The sequence below is a fragment of the Catharus ustulatus genome, chromosome 18 (genome assembly GCF_009819885.2).
Source record: "Catharus ustulatus isolate bCatUst1 chromosome 18, bCatUst1.pri.v2, whole genome shotgun sequence".
Lineage (NCBI taxonomy): Eukaryota > Metazoa > Chordata > Aves > Passeriformes > Turdidae > Catharus > Catharus ustulatus.
The window spans coordinates 628,272-644,687 of NC_046238.1; the positions used below are offsets into that span (position 1 = coordinate 628,272).

At 46.5% G+C, this 16,416-nt stretch overlaps 1 protein-coding gene across 1 annotated transcript; it reads right to left on the minus strand.

Annotated features, from left to right (window-relative positions):
* Positions 1-4,333: 4,333 nt before the first annotated feature.
* On the minus strand, positions 4,334-7,276 carry FZD10 (frizzled class receptor 10). Its single transcript, XM_033076184.1, has one exon. The coding sequence runs from the start codon at positions 7,139-7,141 to the stop codon at positions 5,399-5,401; it is 1,743 nt and encodes a 580-aa protein (XP_032932075.1). The 5' UTR covers positions 7,142-7,276; the 3' UTR covers positions 4,334-5,398.
* Positions 7,277-16,416: the final 9,140 nt, after the last annotated feature.

Sequence of the window (16,416 nt, forward strand, 5' to 3'; positions counted from 1 at the left end):
GATGCAGCACAGAGAGGAGGGGAGGGGAGCCAGGCACAGGTGGGTGATGAAAGCTGAGCAGCACAGGGCAAGGGAAGGGAATGAGGGGATGGGGGCACAGCCTGGGATCCACCCCAGACAGGAGAGGAGAGGCAGCAAAGATGGGAACTGGCTGGAGAACCTCTGGGGAGCTGCCTTGCCAGCAGGAAATGCAGATTTATTAATACCAAGTATTTTGCAATTAATGTGTGTTCTCAGAAAGCCAAAATATACTGAAAAACCCCCCAAATAAATCTTCATTCCAACATTATCAACATCCAGTATTTCTGAATTTCATTTTGAAATGACAGTCCTTTTGCAACATGGGCTTTGTACATTCTAACATAGCTGGATTTTGAAAATATAATTGATATAGTTTCATTCACTGATACTTTTTCCTGTATCATGAATTTATGTCACATCAGGGTTTTCAAAAGATGCTTTGATGTGGGAAAATAAAATAAAAATAATGACTTTCCTGTAGCTCATGCTTTCCTTGAGATAGGAAGTTTGATTGAAAGCATACACTGAATTTAGCTGGACACCCATTGACTCCAGTGGAGCAGTTCTATGAGGAGATCTTGAAGAATGGAAGGAAAAAACTAGTGACAACAAACTGGAGGAATTCCTCTGGAAACAATGCCCTACAAACACACAGGGGGATCGCCCCGTCCTGCCTTTGATGTTCAACTCCCCAAAGCTTCACTTTGCTGGCACAGGAAAAGCAGAGCTGGGGACCCAGGGCTGTTCTCAGAATGGAATTGCTGATCCCAGGCTGCACTGGCAGGGCTGTAAACCCAGCCCTGCCTCACTGCAGAACCAGCTCAGCACTCACTGCTCTGCAGCCCTGGGGAAGGCACTGCCTTGCTGGGCTGTTTGCTGGAAACAGCCCCTCCACTTCCCAGCCAGACCTGCAGCTGTTTGCAGCAGGGTTACTGAGCTAAACTCCTCTCTGCCAGAGCAGGACCTGTGTGTTACACAGAGCTGAGCCTGTGTCTCTGCTGGATAAACCTGTGAGCACACAGCAGGCTGCAGCTGATCAGATCCAAGGCAACATGGACTATTGTCTGGATAAAAATAATGGAAAGCAGGTTAATATCAGCACTCAGGCCGAGTGGAACTTGTGGCCCCCAGAAAATCAAGGTTTTGTGATGGGGATGCTGGTACCTCCTTAACTGTTACAGCACAAACAGCCACTGCAGCACAGCTCAGAGCCAGCTCCATCGAGGACTGCTCTGTAAATGAATAATGACTTTGCTTAAAGCTAATCAACATCAAGTGTGTTAGGAAAGATGAAATAGTGCTGGAAGGCAGTGGGAGGTAGAGGAGCCTCAAAGTGCAAACAGGTGCTGATCTCCCTTCAGGGGGGATTGAGTGGCACAGACCTTACAGGGCTGTCACTTCTGATCAAAGCAAGCTCCAAGACCACATAATCACCATCACCCACCTTTTAAAGGATGCCCTGATTTATCATCTGTCACTGTTAATAACTTGGCTACTCTGTCTGAAATACTTAAAAACATTACACGAGGATAACATTTCACATTTTTTTAAAGAAATGCGTAAATGTTTTGAACTAACAGGCACTGGAGCTCGCCCTTGGAGCCATCTGTGGCAGCAGACCACCTGCCATCAGGAGCCCACCTGAGCAGGAATATCCCATCCCTGCAGAGCCACCCCTGCACAGGGCTGGGGCTGGGCTCTTGGTGCCCTCTGACAGCCAGATGTGCACAACAGCTGCACAATACCTGGCAGTGAAATGAGCTCTGGGCAGAACCTGAGGAGGGATCTCCGTGAACTTGATAAAGGACCTGAACACTGCTGGCCTGAGCCCTGCAGCTGCTGAGCTTTGTTATGAGAATCAGCATTTCACCCAGAAACAAGACTTGTACCATGGTAATTACAATTTTGTGGGGTTTTGCCCTGGATCCCATTTCCCCCTGCTGATCTCATGCTTTTACCTCATTAATCTCTCCTCAGTAAATCACTCTGTTCTACCAAACTGCCTTGGCCAGAAAAAGGAACTTTCTGCCTTTCTTTTACCTGTTCACAAGCCTGTGGCAAACCTCTGGTTCTTGATTTAGTGTAGAATGCATTTCTTTCAGAATTTTTATCTGATAAATGCCACTGGACATTTCTTCCTCAACAAGTTTCCTAGGGAGTGACTGGATTGTTAAAATAACCACATACAGACACTTTTCCTAAAAGTCTGAGATAAGCAAATACTCATTGGCAGTAAAGAAAAAATCTGTAAAATTCAACTAACAAAAATACAAACATGATTTCACTAAAATTTAAAATTACTGTGAAAAATAAAGAAGTTTAATGTTTTTGAGATGTTGCCTTAACAACTTTTAGTATTGTTATCATTTAACTAATATGTAGCCTTTTATGACAAGAGCACAGATCTGTGTTAAATATTAATTACTATATTAAATTAATTGCTTTGAAAACAAGTGTATTACTTCCCTTTAACAGTAATAAACTTCTGATTCCTTAAGTAGCAACTTCAGTATTAAACTGTTAAGAGTTATGGGATGGCAAAAGTACGATTTCTGAATTAATTAATTCTTAAGATATCCTCAAAGCCAATCACTACATTCTGCTGCATTTACAGTGTACCAGTCCTGGTGTAAATAACTGGCACCATTGTACTTGAGGAATCTCATTTGCTTACCAGTAACCCCCCCCCAAATAATTCCTGACTAACTGCAAGCATGAAATAAAGTCTGAGCACTCGGTTCAGAGTTTAGCAAGAATCTATTTGTGACACCATGCCTCCAGCCAAGCATTATTTGTCATTTCCACAGAAAAAGGAGCAGTTCTGCTCTGTGACAATGAAGGCCCAAGCTGGCAATGGAATGAGCTGAGAGTGGCAGCAGCAGCTCAGCCACTGCTGAACATCCATCCCCACTTTTTCTGTCTTCCAGAATCCTGCTAGCAGGCTGTAAGGATTCATCATCAGAGTAAATAAAAAGCAGATAATATTCTATACCCACAAAGATGGTGAGATGTTTGTTATTCCAGTGACTGGTGCACCTGGAGCCAAGCCTGGGACCATCCCCTGAACAAACCTGTCAGAGGTGAGTTCTGTGTGAGGCACACGGGATCCTGCTGAGTGTCACACACAAACCAAACACAGCCCCGGAGGCTTCACGGCAATCTGCAACACTCAGGTCGTGTTAAAACCCCCCATTTCTCAGGATCTGATTGAGCCAGAGCATGGACAGATGCACAGCCGTGGATTCAGCAGTTCAGAAGTGCATTTGTTTGTGCAATGTCCAGCTCTGGCTGCAGCACAGTGTCCTCAGACAGGATTAACTTCCAGGGCATCTCAAAGCCTGTGTCAGACATGGCACACTGGCACAAAAACGCAAAAAGATATTTTCTCTTCCTCAAAAGTTAAATTTTGTATCAAAAGCTGCTTTATCTATGTGCACTTTAGACATGAAGATTATTGATAATACCTGCAAGATCATTTATGTCACTCAAGCTCCTTGCCACTGCTGGGAACACTTAAAAACAGTACAAAAAGGCAAGAATTTATCTGCCACGCTGCACAGATAAGTTGAAAAAGCAGACCACTACTAAAGAACCTTCTGTTGGAAAACTCCCAGCCACTCCATGATGTCACAAGGATCCCCACGCTCCATGAGACCTGTTCTTCCTGCAATGGGATCCCTGACAAAGACTTCTAGAGCAGCCTGGGTGACAGGGAGGGTCTGTCCCTGCTCACCAGCTGATCCAGCACCTGGAAAACTGCAGGGACAGCTGCAGGTTCACACAAAAACTTCTTGAAAATGTATTTAGGGTTTTCATCAGGTAACTCCCCTGAAGCAGAACTCAGACCCTGCATTTGCACTCCCCGTGTCCCCCAAGCCTTTCCCCAGATGGTGACACTCTCAGTGGTGCTGGAAAGGGGAGAACCCCCCGAAAAGAGAGACTGAGTCGTGCTCCAGCTGCGGGGAGTGGGGCTGAGATCTGATCTTTGACACGCTGAATGCTGCCCATGCAAATGCTGAAGGCTCATTGTTGTAATCTCAGTGCTTTGTAAACCTGCTCCACATGCTCACATTTTTACATCACTAAAACCCACTCCTTTTCTCAGCTGCAGAGGCTCACAGAAATACACACCTTCGAAATCCATTTATTTCATTTCACCTTGCAATTTCTTTCGAGTCAATTACTGTTCTGTTTATACTTGCAGGCAAGTATAACAACAGCTATTATATCCAAAGTGTGCTTTTATCAAATGATCCAGGAAACAAGTTTATTAACTGCAAAGCACATCAGAGAAAGTTTAGAACACACAAAATTATCAAACTAAAGAACATATTTTATTTTTAATAAAATAGTGGAGCATGAAAAATAATTGTATATTACAAATATATACAGCACAAAACTGTGCACCCCCAGCACAGTAAAGAGCATCACTCTATACAAAGCTTCCCTTTGCAGAATCTAGTGCTTCTTGATCTATTCATAGTGAGAATTTGTTTAACAATAGAAAGAGTCAATAAGCCCTTTGGGTTTCTTTGAATTGATCCCCCCCTTTTTTTTTGCACAAATCAGTCCAAACGTGTATAACATTGGCTTGATTTCCATTAAAAAGCCACAAAATGTAACACTAAAGGGTTTCTGAGGACTAGACCTCTTAGTTCTTTTGTTAAGAGATTTCTTTTGTTGTCTTTATGTACAGCAAAATACTTGTTTCTCTTTTCATGTCATGGTAAGGAAAAAAAATGTATTGCACATTATTCTTATTCACAAAGTTTGTGTCTGGTGCAGGAAGTTTCTCTTTTGGTGAAAGAATATTGGTGAGCATTATAGACTGAGCCTATTTTTAGGCCCTCCAAACCCAGAGGGCTGAGAGCAGCTGTAGAGGGTTTTAAAGTTGTTTTCCCAGAGAGCATCCTCGCTCAGGACGGGCTCCTGGGGACCCCGTGAGACAATGCTCACTTGGGCACTTGGAAATTCAAACCTTTGCTCCATAAAACCTGACTATACCTTGTTACTCAGAGCTGAAGAAAATCCAGCCCAGCTACACAAAAAAGTTAAATAAGTGTCGGTTGTTGTGTTTGGTTTTGGTTTTATGTTGTTTTGTTTTTTTTAATCTGAGGGATGGATGTAATTTTTAGCTACAAAATTAGTAACAGAACAGACTGGTTTAATTCACAATATTTCTTTCACTGAAAACTTTTCCATGAGTAGGTTTACCTTCAGTTTTTCACCAGGTCCTGAATTCAGCATGATACATTTTTGTGCCTGGAGATATTAAACGGTTCTGACAAAAAAAGCACCATTCATTTTTAAATTTCTGACTGCAACTGTGGACATTTGTCAGTCTGTGAGGTGAGATACAGTCTTTTCTAAAACCTGGTCACACACAAGTGGGCGGTTGTAATGTGGATTCATATTTTGCAAGGTGAGTTTTCTGTGGATGTTGAGGTTTTTTGTAGATTCCACTACTGGTAATAACACTTGCGGGTTTTCTCCTGCTTCTCTTCTTTAATCTCCGACTACAAACATTCTGCCAGGATTGAAGAGTCTTGGAAGTCCAGATCCACATGCCACTAGTAATGCCCACAACTAATAACATAAAAATTTTGACCATAAAAATTTCTACTGCTGGGATAGAGTTATTCATCATGCAGTCTAAATTTTTAGTCTGATTATTCATCTTGCATTTCTGTTGAGTTGCCACAATTTTCCAGTAATCCATGTTCAGTCTCTCATAAAAATAGCAAGCTATGACACAAGTTGCAGGCACTGTGTACAAGACTGAGAAGACACCAATCCTGACCATAAGTTTCTCCAACTTGTCGGTGTTTTCCCCACCCGTTTTCATCACCCTCCTGATATGAAAAAGAGCCACAAACCCAGAAAGAATAAACGAAGTGCCAATGATTAGATAACAAGCCAAAGGAATGAGCACAAAGCCCGTCAGGGCGTTCACATCCATGCTGCCAACGTAGCAGAGCCCCGTGAGCTCGTCTCCAGCCACCCTCCTCATCACCAGGATCATGATGGTCTTCACAGCCGGGATGGCCCAGGCTGCCAGGTGGAAGTAGCTGCTGTTGGCCTCGATGGCCTCGTGCCCCCACTTCTTCCCAGCCGCCAGAAACCAAGTCAAGGTCAGGATCACCCACCACAAGGAGCTGGCCATGCCAAAGTAGTAGAGAACCAGGAACACAATGGTGCAGCCCGTGCTCTCCAGCCCCTCCTGGATGACATAGAGCTGGCCGCTGTCCCTGTCGCAGGCGATGCTCTCGGCCCCGGAGAAGAGGCGGATGATGTACCCCACCGAGTAGACGCAGTAGCACATGGACAGGAAGATGATGGGCCGCTCGGGGTACTTGAAACGCTGAGGGTCTATGAGGAAAGTGAGCACGGTGAAAGCGCTGGAGAAGAAGCACAGGATGGACCAGATGGCAATCCAAATGACAGCGAACTGTTTGTCGTCCCTGCTCCAGTACACGTCAACCCCTGGCGTGCAGAGCGGCGCGCAGGAAGCGCTCTTTTCCACATGGTGGAACTTGCCGGGGTTTTCACAGGACGTTCTGCTCAGGCTGTCCTTGTGCTGCTGCAGGTCATGGCCGCTGCTGGGCCGCTGGGGACGGAACATGGGTGGCAGCATGCTGGAGCCCCTGGGCGGCTCGTCCGAGCCGTTGTTGGGGGCTTCCATGCACAGGTAGTTGGGGTCGTTCTTGTTGGGCAGTTTGCTGCAGTCCAAGGAGTCCGGCCACTTAAAATTGAACTGCTCCATAATCGGGGAGCACTTGAGCCTCGCCTGCTCGCACATCACCCTGCACGCCGGGATCGGCGTGGAAACCTGCTCCGTGCACATCGGGGCGTAGAGGGAGCACAGGAAAAATTTCAGATGGCTGTGGCACCCGTACTCCACCAAGGGGGCAAACTCGTGCAGCTGAATGGCAGCTTCCCTTTGGTTCTCGTGCCCCATCAGGTTGGGCATCCTGGTCATGTTGTAGCCGATATCCTTGCACATGGGGATCTCGATGGGCTGGCAGCGGCCGTCGCCGGGCCGCTCGATGTCCATGGAGCTGATGGCCGCGCAGCAGCCGCTGAGCCAGCAGAGCAGCAGCGCCGTGCTGCCGGGCCCCATGCTGCCGGGGGCCGCGGGGCTCAGAGCCGCGCCCGGCCGGGCCCTGCCCTCGGCGGCAGCGGGGCCGCGGGGCCGGCGGAGCGGGGCAGCATCGCCCGGGCCCCGCGATGGGGAGCGCCGCGGTGGGGAGCGATTCCGCGATGGGGAGCGATCCCTCGGTGGGGAGCGATCCCGCGGTGGGGAGCGATCTGGGGAACGATCCGGCGATGGGGAGCGGTCCCGGGAGCGGTCCCGCGATGGGGAGAGACCCAGCGATGGGGAGCGATCCCGGGATGGGGAGCGGCCCCGGAATGGGAAGAGACCCAGCGATGGGGAGTGATCCCGCGATGGGGAGCGATCCCCTGGTGAGGAGCGATTCCGCGGTGGGGAGCGGCCCCGCTCCGCTGCAGCGCCCGGCTCGCTGCGGCCAGCCCGGCAACTTTGTGCTCGCCGCGCTTCCACTTTGGCGAGCCGCCTGCTCACCTCCCTCGGCTCCGCTGCTCCTCCGCTGCCTGCCCGGCGCTGTCCGGAGAGCTCGGCCGGCCGTTCACCGCGTCCCTTCGCTCACCGCGTCCCTTGGCTCACCGCGTCCCCTCGCTCACCGCGTCCCCTCGCTCATGTCCCGGCCGCTGGCGGGCTCTCCTCTCCGGCTCGCAGCTCCTCACTTTCCTGCCAAGAGCTGGGGACCGGTTTATCCGAGCGCGGAATAAAGGAGGAGGAGGGGGAGGAAGTGTCTAAGGCGTTGAGGAGGGGGCCGGGCAGAGCCCCCCGGTGGCCCGGCCGTGCAGGAGCTGCCCCGGGCGAGCGGGGCTCGCAGCGCTGCGCGGTGCGCGCTGCCCGTGCCGGCTCCGCGGCAGCTGCGGCTCTGGGGGGCGGCTCAACCCCGCGAGGAAATAAAGTGAAAAACAAAAAAAGCTAAACCCAAGGAAAGAAAAAAAAAAACCAAAAAACCTGTGCAGGATCCGCCTCGCATACGACATCCACTTTGCATGAGAAAGGTGAAGCTGACACGGTGATTACTTTCCAATCACTCGGAACGCCTTGAAACCTCCTTAAGGACCCCTACAGGTTCTCCTTGATCGGCACAGATTAGAAAAAAACCCCATTTGTTTCTCTCTCCTTCTCTCTTTCCTTCCTTTCTGCTTTCCCTGCCGTTGCCCTCTCCCGAAAGTTTAACAAGATCTTTTCAGAGAAGGCGTCCCTGCCCTCCCTCGCTCAGGTAGGAAGGCAGGGAGAGCGAGCGCTCCAGACTCGGTGTCTCCTAATAACAGGGTGAAGGTGGTGCCTCCTTGCCTGCCTTTATTGGAGGGGGCGAAGCTCTAGCAGGGAGGATGTGGGGAGGAGGATGCATTTTATGGCGAGTGCTATAAACTCTTCGCTGCCAGGGTCATAAATATGGTTGCTTTCAGCCTGGAGTCCCAGCTTTTTTCAAATGTCGTGCTTTGTCTCGAATTCCTAAATGAACAGGACAGGCAGGATTGCTGGAAAAGTACCTGATTATGGTTTTAATCACAGTATGGCATCACTCGAAAAGCAGCTTTTTTTTTTTTTTTTCCTTAAATAAATGCTAAAAGGACGAGAGACATTACCCTTGGGGAAGTTACTTCATCCACTACAGAAAAGATAGAGATTTTTGGAGACGGGGATCGCTCTAAACTGAGTTGTGTTCACTTTTAAAGTTACGCTTTGAGATTTATTTTGCTTTTTGGTCTCTCAGAGCTGGAGAAGGTTAAATCCCCAGCCGAACTACACTCGCAGTTTTACAGACGGAAAAGGAGCACAGTGAGCAGAAGTCAAAGATTAGCTCTGCTCAGCTCCCCCTTCCCCCGCCCCTCGCCCCCCTTTGAGCTCAGTTTTAGCGAACATATTAATGAAGAAGGAAAATCTCTCTTTCATTTCATTCATGCTCACCCACACAAACCGGGCTCCTCTCCATTAGTGCCTGTTTCTTATCGAAAAGAGCACGGATTCTCCTGGAAACTCCCAAATCCCGCAGGGTCAGAGTTAATACCCCAGCAGCTCCAGAAAGGAAACTGTTGGCTTCCTCAGCTGTGATAAGGGTGAAATGGATCCAAGCAAGGACAACAAACCAGGGCTAATGTTTGTGTCTGAAAGCCCTGAAGATGTGGCCAGCTCTTGCCAAGGAGTAAAAGCCATCATAAAAATGTGGCTTGAAAAGCGAGGTCCTTTCTGTGGCTTTTCAGTGCACGGAGGAGATTAGATTTATAAAGTCCTGGTCTTAGGGAGCGACCTTTCCTTGGACACTCAGATCCCTCGGGGAATGTTTCAAAAGCAGGCAGTGTTATGAGCAGAAAAAGAGCTTTATTTATTTTAGTGTGTCTGTGTGTGTGAGAGAGAGGGTGTGCTGGGGCATTTCCATTCTTCATTAATCTAAGCCTGTTTTCTTAGTGTTTGTATTCATCCCGATTCCTCTTCTGGAGAGCTCAGCTGGGGGTAGCAGGGAAGTGTAGGGAAAGCTTTTTCAAGGGACGAGTAAATTCTACTTTAAAAAGTAGAATTTAAATAATAATAAAAAGTAGAATTTAAATAATGCAGAACAGGCACATATTCAATGTTTGTTTTATCCGACTGGATTGTTTGGGAGCTTGTTTTTCTTTTTATTTTTCAAACAAGTATTTTTGCAAAACACATTCAATCACCATTGACATTAAAGTAATCTAGAAAAAATACATCATATAAAGCATGACCTTTTTCTTCTGTAACACCGATAGCAACCTTTTTCTCCTAAGAGGCAGAGAAGAAACACAAATGAAAGTGAGAAAAAAAAAAAGGAGGGGGGGAACCTCCAACCTTTGTAGTTGTGTCTCTCTTAATTGATCTTTCATGTGCCAATTTAAATCAACCTTGTTTTTCTAGCCATTATTTTAGCCACTGCATCCTGCTTTAGATCATTTCTTTTACTTGCTATATTTTTAAAAAGCCATCTACGACTATCAGCCATTCAGGGAGCCTGAGTCAGGGAGAGTAACAAACAGAACATTATTATAGAAAAATGAGAGCGCTAAGAAATCAGCAACTGGAAGATACCTCTGTAACTAATAAATGAAAAGAGCCTTTTGAAGGCTCCAGCTGAAAAGATATTTTATTTTATTTTTTCTCCTGTGTGTGGGATTTGAGATGTGTGATTCTATGGAGCAGCCAGGCACCCCTGCTGCTAGGCCCTGGCTAGGAGTTGGCCCCCCTCTGGCAAATGTTATGGAGAATTGGGAGGAATTTTATGGCTGTCTTTTCCCTCAGCTCTTTTTTCTTTTGTCTTCTTTGAAGAATGACTTTAGACATTTTATTTACATATTTAACCATGGATGAAAGAGGAAAAAGAAAGCATTTGGGCCGTTGTGGGAATAGTGATATGTTTAAATTAATGGAAATCTTATTAGGCTTCTAAAATTTTAAGCAAAAGATTTTTAATGAAACTTTATAATTAAACATGATTTCAAATAATGTGCCAGCTCACAGGAAGGATGCATTTCTCCCTCTAGCTACCCATATCCCCACCTCCCAAAAATGTGCAGAGGAATAATCTCTATCTTGAAGTCCAGCTCTTCTTCTGTCCCGTAAGGAAAAGATTTAAAAACTTGAATATTTAATAAGGCATGCGATAATTCAAACCATAACTAAATATTTTGTAGGTAAAGCAAACCATAAATGAGGCAAGAGAAAAAAAACCCCACCAGCCCTCGTCCCTGCAATGGCAAAGTTTCATGCTGGATAATCTATTACAGTGGCAGAGGAATAAAACACTTTGATATGGCTGATGGGGAAAATCAAAGTTGCATCCATTCTATCCATGTTGGAGTCGTTGGAAATTACAGAGCCAGGCAAGGTTTTCTGAAATGGGATTAAAGAAGACCCAAATAATCCATTTGAGAGAAAATGTTCTGGCACTTCAGCAGTAAAGAGAAATGAAATGAGCAGCTCGGGGAGTTGAAGAGTTAATTAGTACATTAAAGATTTTTATAAAATAGTCCAAATTACTCAGTGGTGTGTCATGACAGAAGGTGAACTGATATTGGCAATCCTCTGAGAAGTCTGTAGCTATAACTGATTTTCAGGTTTCATATTTCTGGCCAGCCATTTATAACACAAAAAATAAAGATCAATTTAATGTTAATCCAATTCAACAATCCTATTCTCATCCATATTTTTATACATTCATTCACTTTTTAACTCACACATTTCATTCCAGTAATGAATTCTATGTATATATTACAAACACAGATATTAAAAAATATATATTAAAAGAATGTTAGCTGTACAGATAACAACTGTGGAAGAAAAGGATCACACACATACACAAAAAGAAAGCTGATAGCTATTTTAGCAATGTTATAGGCCTGTATTTCTTACTGGATTTCCACTAGACATTAATAAAATTAAATGGCATGCAGAGAAATGTTTATTTTCTAAACCAAATGGGTTTATTTTTTCCTAGCTACAGAATCTTTGTAGCAGTTTTCCTCCAAAATTTAAGTAAACATGTCTGCCTAATAGGACAGGCACACTGAGAAATATTCCCATGCAAGTGTGAATCTGCACAATGCACAAAAGTTTTAATTGCCTTAGAAAGCCAGCACCACCAAGAGTTAAAAGAATTAAAAACAAAAACAAATCATAAATGGATGAGTGGCTTGTATAGTATTGCTCTAATACAATTTAGCTGGCTATTTTAAGGGCACTTCCCTTGAAATGTGGTTTGAAATATTACCAAAGGTTCGACGGGGTGCATTAGTGTGAATTGCAAATCAGAACATTTCTTTAATCCCCTTTTCATGGCCTGGCTTCGGATCAGTGGCATCTAAGGGACTCCCCACTGCTTCTGGCTCAGGAGGAACCATTCACTGGGGCAGCTTCCCTCCTCTATTCCCACAGTCCAGAAAACAACACCACAGACAGACACCCTCCAACTAAATTAGATTAAACTCCTTCTCTTCCACAGCACATTAGCCTTTTCACTGCCCAAGATTCATTATTCAGCTACTCCTAATTTAAAGATACAGTATTTTTCTGCTCTTAGGAACAAAAACAACGAACAAAACTAAAGCCAAAGCAGAAAAAAAAAAAGAAAATTTCTGGTCAAAAATAAACCTGATGATGCTAAAATCAGATAAAGGCAGGACAATATCCTTTTCACTTGTACTCTAATATTACAGGAATATTATAATTTTAAAGCACAGGTCGCAGCAGAAAGTTCTACAGACACTACAAACAAGAGAAGGCTCAGTAGAAAAAGAAAATGCCCACAGATTTTGTTTTCTTATGAACACCATTTGATAACCTTCATTCACCAGCCTTCCTGCATGCACTGTTTGCATGTCTTGCAGCCAAATCTGGGCTTGTGAAGGCATAAACACAGTGAAAACTGCAGATGATACAGCAATTATCATTAGTTCTCCTGTTGCCACTTCCTCCCTTACTTCCATCCATAACTTCTCCACTCCTCCTTTTCAAGTTACAGCAGTTGTGAAACCCTCTGCCCTTGGGCTGTGAGCGTGCAGTGCTGGCAGACACAAACTGTCCCTGGGATCCAGGTTTGCCTTTGCTGCACCTCAGCAGTGCCACCCTGGGCACTGCACCCCTGACCAGCATCCCTGGGGTTGGAGCACAAGCCTGGAGCTCTGCTGAGCTTCATCAGCTGTTCAACAGTGAAATCTGGGATGACTGGATGTGCCAGTTCCCTTCATCCTTCCACAGCCATCCATCTCTGTGGTCTTTGTCACTTCAGAAAATATTGACACTTTTACAGAGCCTCCCTTGCTCATTCATGTCTGTGGGTTTGTCCCATGAAGAAGAGAACAATTTTAATTTTATCAGTAATTCCAAAGATGCAGGGAAAGCTGTCATAGTGGTGACACTATGTTAGAACCATAGAATCAGGAATTGTTAAGCTTGGCAAAGGTCTTTAAGATCATCAAGCCCAACCAAGGGGTTTAAGATGGTTTGGAACACAAGCTGAAATTCCAGACCTGGCTACGTGAACCCTCAAGTCTTCTCACTCACTCTAACTTATACTGCTGTCTTGAGGTAATTTTGATTTTCATGGACCAATAATAGCATCAATTTTAACCTTTAAGAATCCTTGACACAGTCAATATCTGAACCAAAATTTAGCAGTTCAAAGATTCCCTCATGTACATGATATTCCCCCCAGGAATTGTAGTTCCCCCATTATTTACTGTGATATATTGAGGGAGTTCCAATCTCACCACAGCTTTATTTCTACCCCTCTGCTAGAGAGGGCTGGCAGGGACAGGATATCCTGCTGGATGGGCTTCTGGCCTGACCTGCTGATCCTTTTTACATTCTTTGGTAGCAGGAATGGATGATACGGGTTTAATCATTGCTGTAAGTTGCCCTTGCACATTCTCCATCTGGCATTTGAATTTTAGGAGGGTGATGGCAATCACACATCCTCTGAAGGGAGCATGAAAAGTGAGAAATTGAAATGCCATTGTTTGGAGTGCTATTTATTGTTTCCAGATCACAGAAGAGAGATGCTCTGTGTGTGCTGCATGCAAGAGGCACAGGAGGGACGGAGCCAGCAGCGAAGGCAGGCACACCACACTCCCAGCATCAGCACAAAGGTCACATAGAAAACTTGATTCTGTCCAAAAGTGGCTGGTGCATTTCTAGCCCAGCCTTTCCCTCAGCTCTGACACTAAAGCCCAGCTGTAGCTGGTGGCAGAACCCCTGATCTCAGTTCAGGCTGCAGGACAAGCTCAGGCTGAGTTTGGGGCCGGAGTGGCTGCTGGCTGTTTGAGCCCACACTCACTCACAGCCTAAACCACAGCCCACCACAAAGTCCCCAAACCCAATCTCTTCTTTTACCCTCATCCTACAGAGCATGGCCAGGCTGTGCTTCCCACAGGAGCAGGAGTTTGATAGAAATGTCAGAGCATTTGATGGAGGATCCATCTGGCTCAAACGCACAAACTGCCAGCGTGGGACAGAGTGAGGCACAGAAAACTTTGCTGTGTGGTGGAGTTATGCCAGTATGAAATATGGGGAGGAAGTGTTACATCTAGATCACTCCTAGATGTTCACAGGTCTTTTTTCCTATTTAAATTATTATTATATGGAAGTGATTAAAACATGGTGGGAAGAAAGACCTGCTGGGTCTGAAATACTTGTATGAGACAGAGAGGGAGTGCACAGACAGCAGCAAGGTAAAGTATAATGAGATAGCAGTGCTGAAATGGCTCTGTGTGCTCCAGCCCCGTGGCTAAATTTGTTTTCCTTGTCTTTGAATGAAGAATTTTCTGCCTGGTGAAAGGGAATGGGAAGTGCTCGGACACTGCAATGTTGGAATTCCCATTACTCCATGAGAGAGTGATCAGAAAACTCAGACATTTGGGAGGACACTGCCAGACCTTTCTGGATCCACTGCCAGCCCAGTGCAGATATATTTGAGTTTGGCAATCTCCTGTTCAAGAGCACAGGAACACTGGTACATGCTGCACACATTAGGCAGCCATGTACACAGAATCAATTCAAAGCAGCTGTTGGAGACCAGCAATTTTAGGGGAGCTATAGGGTGAATTCCTCCATCTATACATCTTTTTTTTTTTTTTTTTTTCTGAAAGTGGGAATGCAAAGGAGGAGGGAATGAAAAATTGATACTGCTCTGTGCTCCAGATGAAAGAACAAACATAATTTTATTTTCTTTAATGACTCTACTGGATTCTGAAATTAAACCCAGCGGGTAAAAAGATCCTGTGCAGATTTCAAAAGAGATCATGTAGTCTGTCCATGTGCTAAGGCAGGCACATTTTTTGAGCCCTGCCATGCTCTGTAAAACTGAAAAAGGGTTATCCCTGTAAGCATTCTGCTTTTCAAAGCCTCTCTCCCTCCACCTACCCCAAGTCAGTGGATATTCCAAATAAATGTCATCCTAACTTTAAATGTCATTTTGTGGTTCCTCCCTCTGAGTTTAGAAGGAGAATTGCTGTATACTCTGCATTAAATATTATTAGACCTCAACATACAGACAGCACGCCCTTTTTTTTCTTTATCCTCCCAGCAGAACCAGACAGAAAAAGAAGCCAAAAAAACAAACCAAAAAACCCCCAGCCATATAAATAACTGAACATAATCCCCAGTACAGATTTCAACCCAACTGCACTGAGAATAGCTAACCTTGGCTCTGAACTCTCTCCAGCTGCAGGTTACTGCAGTGACTTGCAGAGCACCTGGTCTGAGCCCCAGGTACATGAATCATCCCCAGCACACCTTGAATCCCTCACTGTGCTGTCATGGCCCGGGGCAGGGACAGCTCCTGCTGCAGCTTTGTTCTGCTGGGGGTGCCAGCCCTGGGTGTGGGGAGCTCCCTGAGCACCGGGGAGGGCAGGGGAGGGGAGGGACGGGCAGGGGAGCACAGGGAGAACAGGGAGCACAGGAGAGCTCCTTCTCTCCAGGCTCGGTGCTACCTGCTGGGATGAGCACTGACAGTTGTGTCCCAGTGCTCACTGAGCTCAACCCGGCTGTGCCAGGCTGTGCTGGGCTGTGCCAGGTTATGCTGGGCTGTGCCAGGCTGGGGTGGGCTGTGTTGGGGCTCTGCTGGGCTGTGCTCAGCTGTGCCAAGCTATGCTGGGCTGTGCCAGGCTGTTCCAGGCTATGCTGGGCTGTGCTGGGCTGTTCCAAGCTATGCTGGGCTGTGCTGGGCTGTTCCAAGCTATGCTGGGCTGTGCTGGGCTGTGCCAGGCTGTGCTGGGCTGTTCCAGGCTGTGCTGGGCTGTGCCAGGCTGTGCTCAGCTGTGCCAAGCTGTGCTGGGCTGTGCTGGGCTATGCTGGGATGTGCTGGGCTGTTCCAGGCTGGGCTGAGCTGTGCCAAGCTATGCTGGGCTGTTCCAGGCCGTGCCAGGCTGGGCTCACTCCCTGAGCTCCTCGGGGTGCTGCAGTCACTGAACAAGACCCAAACGCTGCTCACAGACCCTCAGCACCAACGGGGCACCCCTGGCACAGAGCAGGGCATGTGACACCTGTGCAGGGGTGTTCAGCACGTGTGACACCTGTGCAGGGGTGTGCAGCCTGTGACATCTGTGCAGGTGTGTGCAGCATGTGTGACACCTGTGCAGGTGTGTGCAGCCTGTGTGACATCTGTGCAGGTGTGTGCAGCCTGTGACACCTGTGCAGGTGTGTTCAGCATGTGACACCTGTGCAGGTGTGTTCAGCCTGTGACACCTGTGCAGGTGTGTTCAGCATGTGTGACATCTGTGCAGGGGTGTTCAGCCTGTGACACCTGTGCAGGTGTGTTCAGCCTGTGACACCTGTGCAGCGGT